Below are 17,820 nucleotides of genomic sequence, written 5' to 3'. Positions count from 1 at the left end.
CTGCAGAGACAGAAGAGTTCCATACAGGGACTGAGTTTTACAGCTACCTCCTGTATACATAAGAAGAGCTGCTGGATCGGTTGAGCACCCGGCTTCCATCAGTGGCCAGCAAGATATGTTTGGAAATGCTGTACAGATACATCGTTTTGAACTGCCCAACTGGAGTGTGCGAGGCTGCAGTTGTGTCTCAAGTGCTACTGCTGTCCTCTTGAGTCCTTGGAATCAGGAGGACTATGGTCCTACATTTGCAGCGCTCCTTCTTTCATTTGTCTGAGTCCCTGGTACATTTCCCCATGCTCTAACGTTCCCCTTTCCTATCTCTTTCAAATCCAAAGGTTGCCATGGCTCCATAGAGAAAAGTTCTTCTGGCAGAATCACCTTGGGAGAGCAGGCTGCTGCTCTGGTGAATCCACATGACCGTGTTATGGCTTTAAGGCGAGTGACGGCAGCAGCACAAGTCCTCCTGGCAAGAACGATGGTCATGAGAGCCCTCTCACTACTCTCTGTCAGGTTGGTCACGCTCTAGGGCACCCCCTTTAAACTATCGGGTATGGAGCTCAATGCCAGAGCATCTGCCTTGCATGTGGGAGGTGCCAGGTTCACTCCTTGGCAGCATCTCCCGGTAGGGCTGGGAGAGACGCCTGCCTGAAACCTTGGAGAGCTGCTGCCAGTCAGTACACACAGTACTGAGCTAGATGGACCAAGGGTCTGACGCGGTAGAAATAAGGCAGCTTCCTACCTTCCTGTGTTCATCAAATTAACTCAGAATAGGAATGACCGCTTATTTATATTATTTTAGACAACATCAAAAGCAAAATAGGACCTTCTCTGCTGCTCGATGAGGACATGTCATGTGGGTTATCCTTCCCATATGCTCCAGAGGCAGCACTATGCAAATTAAGCAATGCTTTAAGATCCTGGGGAGAACCCCTTCCCAGCTCTTATAGTCCTGAGTCTAGGTCCAGAGAGAGACTTCTCCCTCTGATCCAGTCTTTCTCTGCCTCCTTGCTTTTATTCTCTCAAGCCAACAGCCACCTTCAACTTTCAATGTTAATATCAAACTCCAGTTTTTCTAAACGATTCCAGCCGTTATGACACTAACTTTAGAAAACTGAAGGTCCTGCTTTATCAAAGAAACTATTAACTTTCCACTCTTAATCGTAACCTTGCTTCATTAGATTCGTTGGTTGCCAACTGCAATGGAATAAGAGTTTTGAAATCCAAATGGTTTTATCTAGACCTGGGTTCTCAAACTTGGGTCTTGGGATGTTGTTGGACTACAATTCCATCATCCCCAGCCACAATGCCTTGGGGATGATGGGAGTTGTAGTCTAACATCTGGGGACCCAAGTTTGAGAATCCCTGAGTGAGATCACAGGCAGAGAAATCTTTTTTTTCCTCCTCTTCACAGTGGGTCAAGTTGCAGCCTTGCAGCTGGACTGGAGTCCTTGGGCCTAACGGATATCCGGACCCTGGTCCGATTGATGTGCCTGGCTGCCGCGGGCAGAGCAGGCCTTTCCACAAGTCCATGCACTGTCTCCGCGTCCTCCGAGAGATCGCGAGGCGTGCACAGCAAAATGAGCAAGCCCATTTCCTGCTTGGCCTACCTGAGCACCGCTGTGGGCTGCTTGGCTTCAAACACCCCGAGTGCTGCGAAACTGCTGGTGCAGCTGTGCACCCAGGTAGGAGCTCTCTTTCCCTCTTCTGGGCTCTTACTTTCTGCTGTTAAAACTCTCTTATCCAAATGTCGTGAGAAATGCAGAGTTAGACTGTAGGGCTGTTCTCATGATCCTAAGCAGGGTTGGAGGGTTGCCCTGCCAAGGTAGGAGAGCCGTGTGCGTTTGCAAAGGTCATGGTAGAAAGAGGGGAGAGTGATCATGTGGGAGGCGTGACCCTTGATAAAAAGCTGGGGCAGAAGGTGGGCTTGCCACCCCCTCCTACCCAGCTCCGGGTTCCCACATGATCACTCTTCCATCCTCCTACCTTGATCTTTGCAAACACCGTTGCCAGCTGAGCATGTGCATGGCTCTCCTACCTTGAAAAGGCGCTCCTCATACCCTGGTTTTGGTCATGAGAATGAGCCCAGTAATTATATATATTTTTAAAGTTTAGCTTCTGTAGTGAATTAAAGCCTCTGTCTCATAGCAACTCACATGAGGGGGGAAAGTGCTGAATCATCCCTGATGAGCTGCCTGGCTGGGCTTCTCATAAAACTAAGCTATATTTCTGGTAGAATTAAAATGCTGCCGCCGCCACCACCCCTCTTATTGACAGAGCTTGAACCTCCCTGGGCTTGGGGTAGAATCCCAGAGAAAACTCTCTTTATTTTGCTATTGGAGAAGTACAAAAACTTCCACGTGTAGGTCCACATGTGATGAGAAAACTGGTAGCTGCTGAGTACTTGAGGACGCTTTTGCACCAGAAAAATCCCATTTCTGCCTTCCATTTTTCTTGTGTTAAAAACCAACTCTGAGAGGCTTGTAAAAAGAAAAGAACAAAAAACCTCAGTTTTATTCAGTTACTACAGACTGCTTCTGTCCGAGGCTTTTAGGTTTTAAATACACTCAAAAATAATTAGTAGGTTACAAAAATAGGTCGTCTTAGGCTGCAGATGCAGTTTGTATTTAGGTATGCTGAACTTTACGGAGTCTTTTGCAACGCCCTAGGTGGATTGAGAGTAGGCTAGTGTATCTTATTTTAATTATGTTGCAGGTAAACAATATTAGAACAGTATCAGGAATATACAAAGCACACACACAAAGAAATATAAGTTTCTAACACAAAATCTGACTGTTCTCTTTGCTGAATTCCCTTTTCCTTAAAAACTCACCCAACACCTGATGGGAATCAAGCTTCCTGCAATCCTGACTCACAAGGATCAGCAGTTATTCCATGAGAGAAATCTCCATGCTGGCTTTGACCATGAGGGAGCAAAAACTCCATGCCCCTCACTAAGCCTTTCTGAACATGTTTCTCCAGCACAGACTGCCATTCTTGTTCCCAGAATTCTCAGGAACTGCTTTCTAGGTCCCACCCACATGGTGGTACTGATTGGCTGCCCTGGAGTTCACCAGTCTGTCAGTCGAGACAAGGGTTCTCTCCCTGTTAATTCTTTAGAGGGAGGCAAGGCTGATCACTACAGCTTCGTTCATAGTTTAGCTGCTGCAGACATAGAAGAGAGCCGGACTGGGAGCCAGCCATGGGATCATTTTGCTTGCCTCCTACCCTTCCCTTTTCTTATGGTCTGCCAATCCCTTGGAACATGAGAAGAGCCAGCTTGGAACAGGCCAAAAGTCCCTCTAGTGCAAAAGGGCCACAGCTCAGTGGTGGAGCATCTATTTTGCATGCAGGTCCCAGGTTCAATCCCTGGCAGCATTTCCAGATACTACTATGAATATTTATATACCACTTTTCAACGAAAGTTCTCAAAGCGGTTTACATAGAAAATCAATAAATACAATGGGAATTCCCTGTCCCAAAAGGGTTCACAATCTAAAAAGAAACAAGGTATACACCAGCAACAGCCACCGGAGGGATGCTGTGCTGGGGTTGGATAAGGGCAGTTGCTTTCCCCCTGCTAAAGATAAGAGAATTGCCAATGTTAAAAGTGCCTCTTTGCTCTGTTAGCAAGTAGGGCTGGGAAAGACTCCAGCCTGAAACCTTGGAAACTGCTGCCAGTCAGCGTGGGCAGTACTGAGCTAAGTGGCCCAAATGTCTGGTTCGGTAGAAGGCAGCTTCCCAGGTGGTGGAGGACTTAAAACACTCATCATCCCCAACCGCAGAGGTCTTTGGCCAGGTGCCTGCATCAGGTTAAAAAACCTGTAGAGACGGAGTGTGTGTGTGCTTGTGTTCGAAAACCTTGTTGATAGCTATTATAGCGTTGCCTCTTTTTCATGGTTGTAGAACTTGATTTCAGCAGCAACTGGTGTAAATTTGACTACAGTGGACGATCCGGTGCAACGAAAATTCCTGCCAAGCTTTCTGCGAGGAATAGCAGAAGAGAACAAGCTTGTAACATCACCCAACTTTGTGGTGACTCAAGCGCTTGTAGCTTTGTTGGCAGACAAAGGGGCCAAACTCAGGCCAAATTATGATAAAACCGAAGTTGAAAAGAAAGGTACTTGCTTTTAATATGGTGCGACTTTCAGTTCAAAAACTGTCGATGTGAATTCCCCTGGGTGCTCACCATTGCATAGAATGAGTAAACTGCATTTAAGCTTGAGGACACTTGCAGTTTAAAGTTCTACAAGAGCAGTCTGGTCCTGAAGAAGGAAAGTAAAACTTGGCCGCAGATTTCTTTTTAAAAAACTTCTTATTTTGTTTAAGTTTTATGAACATATCATAACCAAAACAATTAACAATCCCAAGCTAGAGATTCTCATTACTCAGTCAAAGTGAAAAAAGAAAATATAAAGAAAGCAAAGGAAATATTGTACTAAGCATGTATCAAGCTTTATACAAATATATGGTTTTATATTTGTTTGATTCTCCCAGTTTAATGGCCCTTCCTCTAAAAATTTTTTTTAATAACCAGCCTTCATTCTTCCTTAAACTGGTCTGTCTGTTGTTTGCCTCCCACGTTGGTTTACATTTGTTGCAGTAGCTTGTTAGTAATCCTGACGTCCCAGGTCAGAAACGGGATTTATACTTCTCCGTTTCTGCTGCAGTCATCAGACTTTGTACTCCTTTCCTTAACAGGTGCATAGAGCACCTCCTCAGGCCACAGATTTCTTTGCATCACGACTAACCCTGAGGGGCACGCTGCTGCAAATGACTGATGGGGATGGGGCGGGACTTCCTGCCCTGTTCTAGTCCCTGTACTTGTGCACAGCGTTTTTGCTGTAACCCATGAACAGGCCTTCTGTCCTGAGTACTCGTAAGCCAGTGCACTGCAGATGTGAAGCCACTGGTCTTGTAGGCATGGTGAAGCAGTTGGAGTGGGCTGCAGGTTCGCCTCCTCTGTTCTCCCACCCATTCCCCTCTGGAGCATGAATTCCACCACCCGCCATACATTGACAATAACATTTAACCCTGGCTAAGGCTAACTAGGGATCTCTGAGGTGATCCATGTCCCCTCACAACTGGGTGTTCTGCACCTGCGCAGTAGCTCCGCAGAGGAATCCATTGCTCCGATATGTGCTCTCCGGCATTCTGAAGCGCAAGGGCGTGCCTGTTAAAATAGGCGGGAGAGCCGCCTTCTCGTTCAGTTCCTTCTTGTCCGCTGCTCTCACTTCAGCACGAAGATTTCTTGCTCCGCTTCTCTTGCTAGTTCCTCTGAGGGGAAATTGTTCTCTTGTTTCAATTCTTTTGGCTTTTGGACTGTTCTTGACTTCTCTCTACAGATTTTGCTTCCAAACTAGTCAGTTAAATCTCTCTCCTGTTTTTAACTTGGCCCATTGCCATCCCGTTAGCTTTTCTCCTCAAGTTTGGTAACTCTGTCTCTCTCTTTCTCCCGTTCTGACCTCTGCCCATCTCACGACTATTCTCTCGGACTCTCCTTCGAACTTGGTGTCTCTCCAGTTTTGACTTGGAAAGGCTTTCCATCAAAATGAGTGCTCCCAAAACTTCTAAGTGCCTTAGGTCCTGCTGAGGGACTTTGCCATCCTCCCACGGGAACGATGACTGTTTACTGTGTTTGGGGAGAAAGTCACAATGTTAGGAGCTATAAGATCTGCCTTTCTTTTAATAAAGCAACTCAAAAGAGCAGAGAATTGAGTCTGAAAGCTGCAATTCATGAAAATGTGCTCTGCCTGCTAACGCCTCACCTTCGCCTTCACCTTTGCCAATGTTCCTTCGATGTTAAGCCCCTCCAAACACTGGGAGGATTCAACCTTTTAAAAAACTGGCATCAGATAAGGGCAATCGGCATGCCCATAAAAAGAAAAGGAAACATGATGACTCTTCCTCCAGTGACCACTCAGAGCACAAGCGCCACTGTGATTCTGGGTCGGCCCCAAAGCCGCCTCTAATGCCAGGAGTAGCATCAAGAGTGGGTTCGGCCACATCCCCTTCCACAGACCCAAGTGGTCGGCGAGAGTTCCTCGAGATCGGCGTCAGGCTTGATGTCAAGATGCAGTACCTCTTCAAAGCCGGCATCATTGGCATCAAAGGACAGTACCTCATTGAAGCCAACATCGATGGCTGGAACGTCCAAGGACATGCTTTTTGTACCGTCAATGCCAAATCGCTCACCTTGGGAGGTTGTCATGAAGAACATCCCTCCTACATTGACGGTGACTCAAACAGCTTCTTCCTCCTCAACGTTGATCATGATCCAGCCTTCGACATCGCTGGTGTCAGCAGGGCACCTGTCGCCTGTCCCTTCGCAGCCCCTGTCGCCTACTGTAATCTCCCCATCTTTGATGCCTGGGCATTTGCCTAGATGTGGTGTTTCAGGATCTGACACTGAACAGTGTCACTTGGAGTCCTTGCTTGACTTTACTAGCAAGACTTCTTCGACGTCGACCTTTAAAGGATTCCCTACTACCAAAGGTTTGGATGCTGCTGATGCTGTATCTGTACCAGCTGTGCCTAAAACACTATGAGCCTCCCTTTACACCAGTTGCCAAGATGATTTCTTGGCCTTCTGTAGAAGGAATGTTATCACTATTCAGCTCCACATCTGTCTTCATGTCTCCTCATCTCAGCTCCCCTGGAGCCTTTTACCCAGGTCACCTCCATATATGTGAACACTACAAGGGATGGTCCTTCTTAGCCTTTCCTGGTCTTCCTTACAATTTTGAATATTACCATTGGTGGAAGACCATGAAGTTGTGAGGGGCTTGTTGTCTGAAGCTGGCACATGCAGGCCTAAGGAAAATGTCTTAGATGACATCTTTAAACGTCCAGGTATGCCTGTTGCTGCAGGTGGGACTTTGACTCCAACGCCAAAACCAACATTGGGTGACTGTGACCTCAACCAGCTCCTGCTGTATATCCTGACCTTGAGTTACCCCCACCAGCAGGTGACACTGCTGGTTACCTTCCCTCTTGGCGTCAGTTCCTTGGGAGAGGATTCAAATGCGACCGAGACACCTTCGGGTACGTCTCCTGATGACCAAGTTGCTACCAATTTATCTGACTTTCCTACAGAAGAGATGAAATCATACCGGATCCAGTTGACTGAAATGGCCAAGGTTCTAGGCCTACAGTAGTTCCAGCTACTGAGGTCAAGGACCCAGTATATGACTTTGACTGCTACTAACCCTACTTCACAGGGCTGTTGTGAGGAGAAACTTAAGTATGTAGTATACTGCTCTGGGCTCCTTGGAGGAAGAGTGGGATATAGAATGTAAATAAATAAATAAATGCAGTTGCACACCCAACTGCTTTGCCTATGCTACCAGTCTTGGTAGGCTTGTCCAAATCTGCTTGGGATGTCTCTGTTATATCCACCACAACCTCAAAGAAACTGAAAAGCTTTTACAGGGTTCAGAAATCTTCCTGTCCCTTCCTTTTCAAGCATCCCCCTCCCAATTCACTGGTAGTGGATTGTGCCCTTCAGTCAAAATCTGCAAGAAAGCTCCAGTTGACAGAGAAGGGTGCAAACCTGATGCAATGGGCAAGAGGCTCTACTATGCTTCCTGTCTGTCTTTAAAGATTGTGAACTGTATGGACAAGTACCATCACTCTGTGGGAAGACCTCAAGGAGGATGCATCTAAGCTGCCTGACTCCTTCCGCACGAAATTCATGGCTGCACTCTCTGAATCGGCTGACTTAACTGGCCAGCACCTTAGCACGGCCAAGCATCTTACTGAGATGGAGTCGAAGGTCTTGGCTGCCTCGGTTTCCCTTTGACATCACACCTGGTTCTATTCCACTCCACTGGAAGCCAACATGAAGGAGAAGATTGGAAATCTACCCTTTGATGGGGATGGCTTGTTCTCCAAGGACATCAATGAAACCATGGAAGCTTAAAAAAACCACGCTACAATGCAAAGTCATTTGCATTCTCTTCGCAGCAGTTCTCTTCTTCCTAAAAGTACCATTCATTCCCGAAGCAGTGCTTCAAGACTAGGCCTCAGGAATGCAAGGATTTCCGATGCACTTCCAAGTTCTACTCCAGGTATCCATACCAGCAGCATCAACACCAACCTCAAAAGCCGAAACAACAGAACCAAAAAAAGCAGCCTCTGTCCTGCCCTGGAAGTACCTGATGCCCCCCTCCACCACTCCACCTGCCTAGCACCTTCTCTTCCCTCTTGGTGTCAAATTACATCAGACATGTGAGTGTTGCATATAGTCACCTCTGGTTATGCCGTAGAATTCAAATCCCTTCCTGTGTATGCGGCCATAAAATCCACCTTCTCAACTCCTACCTTAGAGGAAGAGGTTATCACTCTATTGCAAAAAGGTGCCATTGAACCTGTCCCTCCTGAGTCTGTGTATGGTGGATTCTGCTCTAGGTACGTCCAGGTTCCCGAGCAGGAGCTATGCCCTATCTTGGACTTGCGAAAACTTAATGAGTTTGTTCATTAACAAATTCCAAATGATCTCCTGGCAAACCATTCTCCCTCTTTTATCGAAAGAAGAGTGGTTTATGACTCTTGACTTGAAAGTTGCTTTATTTCACATAGCTATTCGTCCATGTTATTACCAGTTTCTACGGTTTTGCCTGGGTTCACAGCCCTATCAGTACAAGGTCTTGCCCTTTGGGTTTTCCACCACACCCCATATTTTTACCAAGTGTATGAGCACGGTGGTAGCTTACCTGTGCACCCAGGGTATCTCTGTTTTCCTATACTAGATGACCGGCTTTTAACTGGGAAGGATGAGGACTCCCTCTATTCTGACGTCCATTTTATTCTGTGTCTCTTCACAGATTTGGGCCTATCAGTGAATCTCAGCAAGTCCATCCGTATACCTCAGTGTCGTCTGCTATATATTGGTGCCGTCCTGGGTGCAGATTCAAAACATGCATAACTACCCAGCAACAAAAAAGGCAAACATTGCCAACTTGATATCTGCTTTCCAGGTCTTTCCCAATCAGAGGGCCCACTCAATTCAACGTCTACTGAGCTTTATGGCATCTTGCACAACTATGGTGGCCCACGCTTGCCTACGAATGCACAGGTTGGAGCTGTGGTTCCTTTCTATGTGTCATCCGTTGCTGGACAAACAAACCAAATGGCTGATGATATCTTCACATGTCCTTCAGTCATTACAGTGGTGGAGTACACTCCTTGTCACAAGGAGGAGTTCCCTTCCTCTTGCAGTCCCCTTCCATTTCAGTCAGGAGCTCGTAGAAGTTTATGGGAAGTTCAGATGCTTCTCTGCAGGACTGGGGAGCCCACTGCTTCAATGTATGTTGCCAGGGCCTGTGGAACAGCCAACAACAAGAACTCCACATAAACTTCTACGAGCTCCTGGCAGTTTTCCTCACTTTGAAGGCCTTTCTCCCTATGTTTCATGGGTAGTCCAGATCCATCTGGGCAACACGATGGCAATTGCTTAAATAAATCACCAAGGCGGCACCATGTCAAGGTCCTTAAATAATCTCACTCTTTAACTATGGGAATGGTGCCTTAACAACAGCATTCATCTCATAGATCTACACATCAAAGGAGTGGAAAACACTTTTGCAGACTCATTAAGCGGGGAACTCACCCTCTCTGCCCTCCACGAATGGGAACTGAACAGCCTGATTCTCGTGGACTTCTTGTGCCTCTGGGGCACACCAGAGCTGGACGTCTTTGCCAGCAAGTCCGATGCCAAATGCTGCCTCTTCTGCTCAAGGGCAAACATTGGTGGAAGGTCCCTAGGGGATGCTTTCCAAATCCCTTGGAGGGGAAATATGTTCTACCTGTTCCCACCCTTCCTTCTGCTCTCAGAGTTGTTGGGCAAGATCCTCCAGGACAAAACCCAGTGCATCCTAGTCTCCCTTTGGTAGCCCCAGCAACCCTGGTTCCATACTCTCCTTGGGCTTTCCAAAGGCCAAAGTCTCCATCTACCCCGCAGGAGGGACTTGCTCTCTTGAAAATGTGGGAAGGTCCTCCATCACACCTTGGACACTCTCAACTTGACAGCATGGAAGCTGAACTTTTAAACCAAATTCTTCTGAATAAGAGAGAGGCTTCCACTAGGAAAAATTACTTGAGGAGGCATAGGACGTGAAACACTTCACGTCCTATGCCTCCTCAAGAGGCTCTGACCCCTCCTCATCCTCTATTCGCCAGATTGTTTTGTTACCTTACCTCCCTTAAAAGGACAGGACTCTTAAATACTTCTCTGAAGGAAGATTTGGCAGCTATTTCTGCGCGTCACCTGGGCTGGGATAGATGTTCAGTCTTCATCCAACCAGATTCTAAGCACTTCCTTAAGGGAATAAATAACCTGTATCCTCCAGTAAGGGAACCAGTCGAGCCATGGAGTCTTTCCCTCATACTCTTGTCCCTTACCAAGTCACCTTTTGAGACGTTGCTTACTATCTCTCTAAAGCATCTCTCACTTATGGCTGCCTTCCTTGCGGCCATCATGTCTGCCAGGCGTGTCAGTGAACTCTTCGCCCTAAGGACAGACTCTCCTTACACTAAATGCTGTCCAGATAAAGTAGTGCTTTGCCCAGGCTCTACCTTCCCTCCTGAACTGGTCACTGATTTTCACATCAACCAGGACATAATTCTTCAACCACTTTCTTTGTCAACCCTTCCACTCCTTTGGAGTGTTCCATTTATTCCCTCAATGTCCATGAGTGTCTGCTTTACTACTTGGATCTCATCTCTTACTCTTACTCAGACTGTTTATCTCCTACTCAGGTCCCAACAAGAGCTCTGCAGCCTCTCAACAGAGGCTCTCTAACTGGCTAGTTGATCTGATTTTTTCATGTTACAGGCAACAAGGGCTCCAGCCTCCTACCAGAGTTCAGTTTCACTCCACCAGAGCCATGGCCATGTCAGGAATCAGCATGGTTGACATCTGCAAGGCCGCCACTTGGCCTTTGGACTTCCCCTTTGTAAGACACTACACTGTAGATCTCCATTCACTTCAAGAAAGTGCTATAGCATGCCAGCACCTGCCCCGTCTCTGGAGCTAGCTATTCACCCAGTTGTGTGGGAACATGGATCATCTCAGAGATAAACAGGTTGCTTACCTGTAACAAGTGATCTCTTTGGTGATCCATGTACACTCACAACACCCACCCCATCGACCCCACTGCTAGCATGCATCTACAGTTTTATGCTCTTACCTATCTGGCCAAGGCCTTTCTCCAGTTCAGTGTCGATCTCGGCACACCAACCAAATCAGGAACTGAAGGAGAAGGCTCTCTCCCACCTATTTTAACGGGCTCTTCCTCGTGCCTCAGAATGCCAGAGAGTGCATATTGGAGCTGTGTATTTCTCCATGAAGCTACTATGCAGGTACAGAAGACCCAGGTGTGAGTGAACTTGGATCACCAGAGAAATCACCTGTTACAGGTAAGCAGCCTGCTTTTCCTGCTTAGTCCAAGGTTTGAAGCCAGGGAGAGAGTGTGCCAACATCTCACAGCCTGATTGCTTCACAGCACTGCATCTGCAGTGGCCTTTTGGAGCACCCAAAAACATGCCCTAATAGTTTCTCTTCCAATTTTGGGTCCTGCAAATGTCTTCTTGCATTTCCCTGTGGGCGAAATTGGTTACTGCAGATGTGGCAAACTTTCAAATGGCAGCATGGACTTGATCATGCAGTGCTTCAAGACTTGGAGAGAGAAACCTTCCGCATGCATGTGTTTGTGCGCTGGGTTTCTCTTTGCTGGAAGAATATGTTTTAGTGAGGTACCTGGAGAGGCAGGAGACCATGTCTGTGTCCAAGGAAATGGGGGGTGGGGTGGAAATCTGTCCCCTTGGATCAGGTTCCTGCAAGTGTGTGAGTTAATACACACACACACACACACACCCCCTTTGGATTTGTGTTAGAGACTGTTGTTTAGTACTGTCTGACCTTCTCTATCCTTGACACTCATCTGGGCATCATCTCATTGTTTTGTCTAAGCAGGTATAATTGCCCATTTGTATGCCCATCCTTCCTATGATCCTTCTGCTGTAGGCCCTCTGGAGCTGGCTAACGCACTAGCAGCTTGCTGCCTTTCTTCAAGGTTGTCTTCGCAGCACAGGCAGTGGGCCGCTCAGCAGCTGGTCAGGACCCTCGCAGCTCATGACCGCGACAACCAGAACAGCCCCCAGACCCTGGCGGACATGGGCGGGGATCTGCGCAAGTGCTCCGTCATCAAGCTGGAGGCTCATCAAAACAGGGTAACCCGACTCTTCTGGGTTTTCCCCTCATGGCTTCAAGCTGCAGTTTCTCCCTCAAGTTGGAGAAGGCTCATGTCAAATGGATGTCCTGTGTATTAAGCGCTGGACAAAGGGTTTAACATGAGCATCTCACTTACGTTTTGCAGTACAAATGTTTCATTTTTGACCGGCAATTTCTGTCTTTTATTTCCAGGTAATGACCTGTGTGTGGTGCAACAAGAAAGGCCTTCTTGCAACCAGTGGGAATGATGGGACGATAAGAGTTTGGAATGTGACAAAGAAGCAGTACTCCTTGCAGCAAACATGTGTCTTCAACAAATTGTAAGTGATTTCAACAAACTGGAGAGGAGAGCTGGTCTGGTGGTAGCAAGCATGACTTTCCCCCTTAGCTAAGCAGGGTCTACTCTGGTTGCATATGAAAGGGAGACTAGAAGTTTGAGCACTGCAAGAGATTCCCCTCAGGGGATGGAGCCGCTCTGGGAAGAGCTGAAGGTTCCCAGTTCCCTCCCTGGCAGCATCTCCAACGAGATAGGGCTGGCAGAGAGACTCCTGCCTGCAACCTTGGAGAAGCCGCTGCCAGTCTGTGAAGACAATACTGAGCTAGGTGGACCAAGGGTCTGACTCAGTATATGGCAGCTTCCTATATTCCCTAAGATCTTTCCTGGATCTGTATTTGAGATCTTTTTGGAGAGGAGAGCTGGTCTTGTGGTAGCAAGCATGACTTGTCCCCTTAGCTAAGCAGGGTCCGCCCTGTTTGCATTTGAATGGGAGACTAGAAGTGTGAGCACCAGAAGAGATTCCCCTCAGGGGATAATGGAGCCACTCTGGGAAGAGCTTCTAGGTTCCAAGTTCCCTCCCTGGCAGCATCTCCAAGATAGGGCGGAGAGAGATTCCTGCCTGCACCCTTGGAGAAGCCGCTGCCAGTCTGTGAAGACAATACTGAGCTAGATGGACCAAGGGTCTAACTCAATATATGGCAGCTTCCTATGTTCCTATTTTGCAAAGTGATACATTCAATTGACCTAAAATCCCAAATAAAATATTATTACCACGAGACTGAGGAAGCTATTAACATGCATGTTTTCCCTTTACATGTAATCATTTTTCTGAAAGAGCAGCTTAGAAGTTAAATGCCTCACTGAAATCTCTGTCTCTGAATGAGAGGTCTTTACTGTATTGCAGAGAAGAGGATCCCGAGGAAAGCCTGGGCTCCCCCGGTGACCCCAGCTTGTCCCTGGTCTGTTGGAGTGTCAGTGGCAAGTATCTGGCTGGAGCCCTGGAGAAGATGGTGAACATCTGGCAAGTCAACGGTAGGAGCCCGGCACTTGCGGCCAACTTGGTCCTGCTCTTTGTCTGCCACTTTTCAATGAAGAAATTCTCAAAGTGGTTTTTGTAGAAGAAGAAGAAGAAGAAGAAGAAGGTTCTTATTGTGAGATGCAGTGTCTGTGAGACGCTGCGTCTCACCTGCTTATAATGGCTTGTCATTGGGAGGAACTTGTCTCTTCAGAATGGAGGCAGAATACAACTTGACTAGATAGCAGCAGTAGCAGCACCTCAACTTCTTTACAAAACAAAACAAAAATGTGCCAAGGATTTATTTTGAGTGTCGTGCGGAATCCTCATGACCCCTCCCCTGAGGGCTGGTGACTCGGAGTCTGACCCTGGGAGGCAGGACCAGCACTGGACCCATTCATCCCGCCCCGCCCCCCCGCCGCCACCCCACACTGGGCTAGAACGTAAGCGAGCCCCACAGTTGGAGCCCCCTGAAGGGGCGGGCACCCTCACAACCCAGCCCCACTGAGGAGCCTGCCCCTTCCACGTGGTGCGTGTCGGCACCAGCAGGCTTCGGTAGAGGGGAGGAGGGAGAGGTGCCAGGCTCCAGAGAAGCAGGCTCTCCCTGCCAGGCTTGGGCGGCCTGAGCTCAGGTGGAGTCGCTCTGACTGCTCTCGTATTGGCTTCTCCCACGGAGCAACTGGACTTGCCGTACCACCCTCCAAATCCTGTGGCCTCTTGTCTGAAGATGGGGCAGGACAGGAAGCAGCCCAACCTGCCTGATGGGAAAACAGGGATGGGAGTCGGACCAAAGGCCTGGACAGTGCTGGGAGTTGCTCATGCTGCCCATCAAGCCACCTGTTGGTTGCTTGTCCCTTCCATAGATGAGTCGCTGCACCGGGCTCTGCAGGGTCCCTGCTGTTGGAGGGCCGGGGCTTGTGGAGGGGCTTTTCCTGCCCAGGGTCCAGCCAGCAGTCAGCCAGAGTCAGCTGCTCTACTGCTTAAGGCAGGGGTTCTCAAAGTGGGGCCCCTCTACGTGTTGCTGGACTACAGTTCCCATCATCCCCAGCCACAACAGCCAAAGGCTGCTGGGGATGATGAGAGTGGTTGTCCAACAATCTCTGGGGACCCAGTTTGAGAACTCCTGCCTTAAGAAGTTTTGCGTAGGTATACCAGGTGCCTTGGTAAAGCCCGGATGCAGAAAATGTGATCGAAATGAAAGTGCTTTTCGTTTGTCTTGCATGTGTGATCTTTCACTGTTGAGAAAATCAGTAAGTATTTCACGGTACAGAAGGATAACGCAAACTCTGTGCTCTTAGGAGGAAAAGGCCTCTTGGATGTTCAGCCCCACTGGGTGTCTGCTCTCACGTGGCCAGAGGAAGGACCAGCTACCGCCTGGACTGGGGAGTCTCCAGAATTGCTGCTTGTAGGTCGGATGGATGGATCTCTCGGGATGATTGAAGTGTTGGATGTTTCCACCATGCACAGGGTGGAGTTGGAGCACTGCTACAGAAAGGATGGTAGGTGGATGCTAAGGACTCCTCTAATTTGCGGGTTTTGAAAAATGTGATGGTTTGGAGCCAGAAGTCTTTGCAGAGCTACACATGGGAATAAATAGAGGCATTTCCATGGAGAGTAGAGACTGAAGGTGTTGTGTTGTGTGGTGAGTAGACCAGCCATGGTTGGGGGGAAACCAGGGTTTGCACCAGTGCACGCTTAACCACCCAAGCCATGCTCACTGCTGAGAGGAAATCTCAAGGGAACTGCTCAGGAGGAGTGAGGACATCTCCCTTGCTCACAGTGACAGGGAGAAGGTTCCAGGTTCGATCCCTGGCAGCGTCTCCAGGTAGGGCTGAGAAATATCCCTTCCCTGAGCCTGGAACCTTAGAGAGCTGCTGCCAGTCCGTGTAGACCAGGGATTCTCAAACTTGGGTGCTCAGGTGTTATTGGACTTCAACTCCCATAATCCCCAGCCTCAGTGGCCTTTGGTTGGGGATTATGGGAGTTGAAGTCCAATAACACCTGAGGACCCAAGTTTGAGAATCACTGGTGTAGACGATCCTGAGCTAGATGCACCCAGGGTCTGACTCGGTCGAAGGCAGCTTCCTGTGTCCCATTATCCTCGCTGAGCTCTTCCCGCTCTGCTCTTGCATTTCTTTCTTATGCCCGCTCGTGGCCTGAGCTGGGCACCCTCCTCAGTTCGCAAATCATGAATATTTATGGCTCGGCCTACTCAAGAAGTGGCCTTGGCCTGGACTTTCCATTTAATGGGGACAGGCTGATCTGCCCACTAAGTCACAGTCCTTGCTGCTGGAGTATTCTGGCCCCTCAGTCTTTAAGTAAGTGAACTACCGGACTTGGAAATGACAGGACCTTCAGAAGACTCCCCATAATATATCTACTACTTCAGCTCTGTTTTTGGTTTTGTTTTCCTCTGTGGTGCAGACGGAGGTTTGGCTGAAATTATGCACTGTGCAAACGTGCTCCTTTACCATGATCCACCTTGCTTTTCTCCATAGTGTCTGTTACCTGCCTTGCCTGGTTCAGTGAAGATAAACCGTTTGCAGTTGGCTATTTGGATGGGAAATTGCTGATAGGCACAAAAGAGCCACTTGCGAAAGGAGGAATTGTTCTGGTTGATGCACACAAGGTAAAACCAAGGAGTCAAATTCTCTGGGATCTCCAAAAAAGATGTGAGAACTAAAATGGGATTTAAATTATCTGCACAGTTTTGAAACAAGGGGCCTCTTTCAAGAGGACTGGTCTTGCGCCCGACCTCAAGGAGCACTTTAAACAAAAGCCTGGTCTGCACAAATGTTATGCATCCTTAAGGGAAGCTGCTGCCACTCAGACTGACATTGCTTCAAATCCTTATTGCTATTATTTTTTTAAAAAATGAAAGTGCATTTGAAGCTCTGTACTTCTCTGTGCTAGTTAGATTGGTCTGTGCTAGTTAGATTGAGAAGCCAAGTAGGGCATAGTTTAGTAGCAAGCATGAATTTTCCCTTTTGCTAAGCAGGGTCTGTCCTGGTTTGCTTTAGAATGGGAGACTACATGTGAGAACTGTAAGATCTGGATCGTGATCCGTTGATTCCATAAGTAGATGGGTTCTGCGCCTGCGCAGGCACCTCTCGGGCCGACTAGGTAGCTCCTCGCGACGCCCAACCGCCCTTCTGCACGTGCTACTGATCACTACTTATACTGGGCGGTGGGCGTCTTCCGTTAGTTTCTGTTTGACCGCCATAGCGTTCAGACCTCGTTTGGGCTCCTCGGTAGCAAAAAGTAATTTATTTTCTTGACGGATATTATCGGCTATTTGGACTTTGGACTGTGTTCTTGGACTGGAATAAGGCTTTACGGACTAGTTTTGGAGAAAGATCGGACGGATTTTTTGGATTGACCTGGACTGTTAACGACAAACGCTTGAGAAATGGAGACAAAAACGACCTTCAAGCGATGTGTGAGGTGTCGGGCTAAGTTGCCCTCCACCGACCACCATGATTCCTGTCTGCTATGCCTAGGAGAGGAGCACAACACAGGGGCTTGCAAGATCTGTTGTGCCTTCTCTAAGCAGACGAGGACAAACCGAGCTCTGCGTCTGAGAGCGGCCCTGTATGAAGACGCGCTGCGCCCTCCCACCCCTCGACCTGAAACACTGTCGACATCGGCATCGGGGAGGGAGGTACACGGAGCTGTAGATTCACAGTCTAAAACCGTGTCCACCGCTACACCTTTTAAGAGACCCTTGCAGATCTCTTCTAAGGAACAGAAGCGGCGAGAAAAGAGGCTTCGTCAGGAGGCTGCGGAAGCTGCCGGTACGGGGCACTCTAATCGGAGTGAACATAGGCGTGAGACCCCTTCACCATCATCGGTGCAAGCTTCTAGTCCAGTAGCGGATGCTACGGCTTCGCAGAGCACGCGCACCCCGTCAGCATCGACATCGAAGCCTCCTCCGGCATCGACATCGAAGAAGCCTTCGACATCGAAGCCTTCGACATCGAAGCCTTCGACATCGAAGGGAGAGCAAAGAGGAAAGGATCGCTCGGCTGCGACACCCTCGACATCGAAGGCGAGCAAGGCTAAAGCCTCCTCGACATCGAGGCCGAGTGAGGACTCTCATCTGAGAAGGCACCACTCACTGTCGCCAGCTCATACACCACAGCAATCTCCATCAACCCCAAGGCAACAAGGTAGCCAACGCTCTGATGGGAGCGCAACTTCGGCTCTCAGGAAGTTGATGGACTCTGGCCCTAACACTCCAGCTGAGTCCACTTTTCAGGGTTTCCTGAGTGCCGGATTGGACGATGAAGAGGATGATGA

At 48.5% G+C, this 17,820-nt stretch overlaps 1 protein-coding gene across 10 annotated transcripts in view; it reads left to right on the top strand.

The window, feature by feature from the left end:
- Positions 1 to 17,820, top strand: part of HERC1 (HECT and RLD domain containing E3 ubiquitin protein ligase family member 1) — a 151,031-nt gene that overhangs the window by 89,138 nt on the left and 44,073 nt on the right. For 8 of the 10 annotated variants that reach the window (XM_053272826.1, XM_053272829.1, XM_053272823.1 and 5 more), the window contains 8 exons: positions 336 to 510; positions 1,412 to 1,682; positions 3,904 to 4,117; positions 11,972 to 12,228; positions 12,422 to 12,549; positions 13,411 to 13,538; positions 14,820 to 15,020; positions 16,020 to 16,150. In XM_053272826.1, the coding sequence (XP_053128801.1) occupies positions 336 to 510; positions 1,412 to 1,682; positions 3,904 to 4,117; positions 11,972 to 12,228; positions 12,422 to 12,549; positions 13,411 to 13,538; positions 14,820 to 15,020; positions 16,020 to 16,150 (1,505 nt within the window). The remainder of the gene's footprint in view (positions 1 to 335; positions 511 to 1,411; positions 1,683 to 3,903; positions 4,118 to 11,971; positions 12,229 to 12,421; positions 12,550 to 13,410; positions 13,539 to 14,819; positions 15,021 to 16,019; positions 16,151 to 17,820) is intronic. The other 2 variants (XM_053272830.1, XM_053272827.1) reach the window with 1 other exon arrangement.

The sequence above is a fragment of the Hemicordylus capensis genome, chromosome 10, assembly GCF_027244095.1.
Source record: "Hemicordylus capensis ecotype Gifberg chromosome 10, rHemCap1.1.pri, whole genome shotgun sequence".
NCBI classification, from domain to species: domain Eukaryota; kingdom Metazoa; phylum Chordata; class Lepidosauria; order Squamata; family Cordylidae; genus Hemicordylus; species Hemicordylus capensis.
Note: the sequence above shows the minus strand (reverse complement) of the source record. Positions and strands in the feature narration are given on the sequence as shown.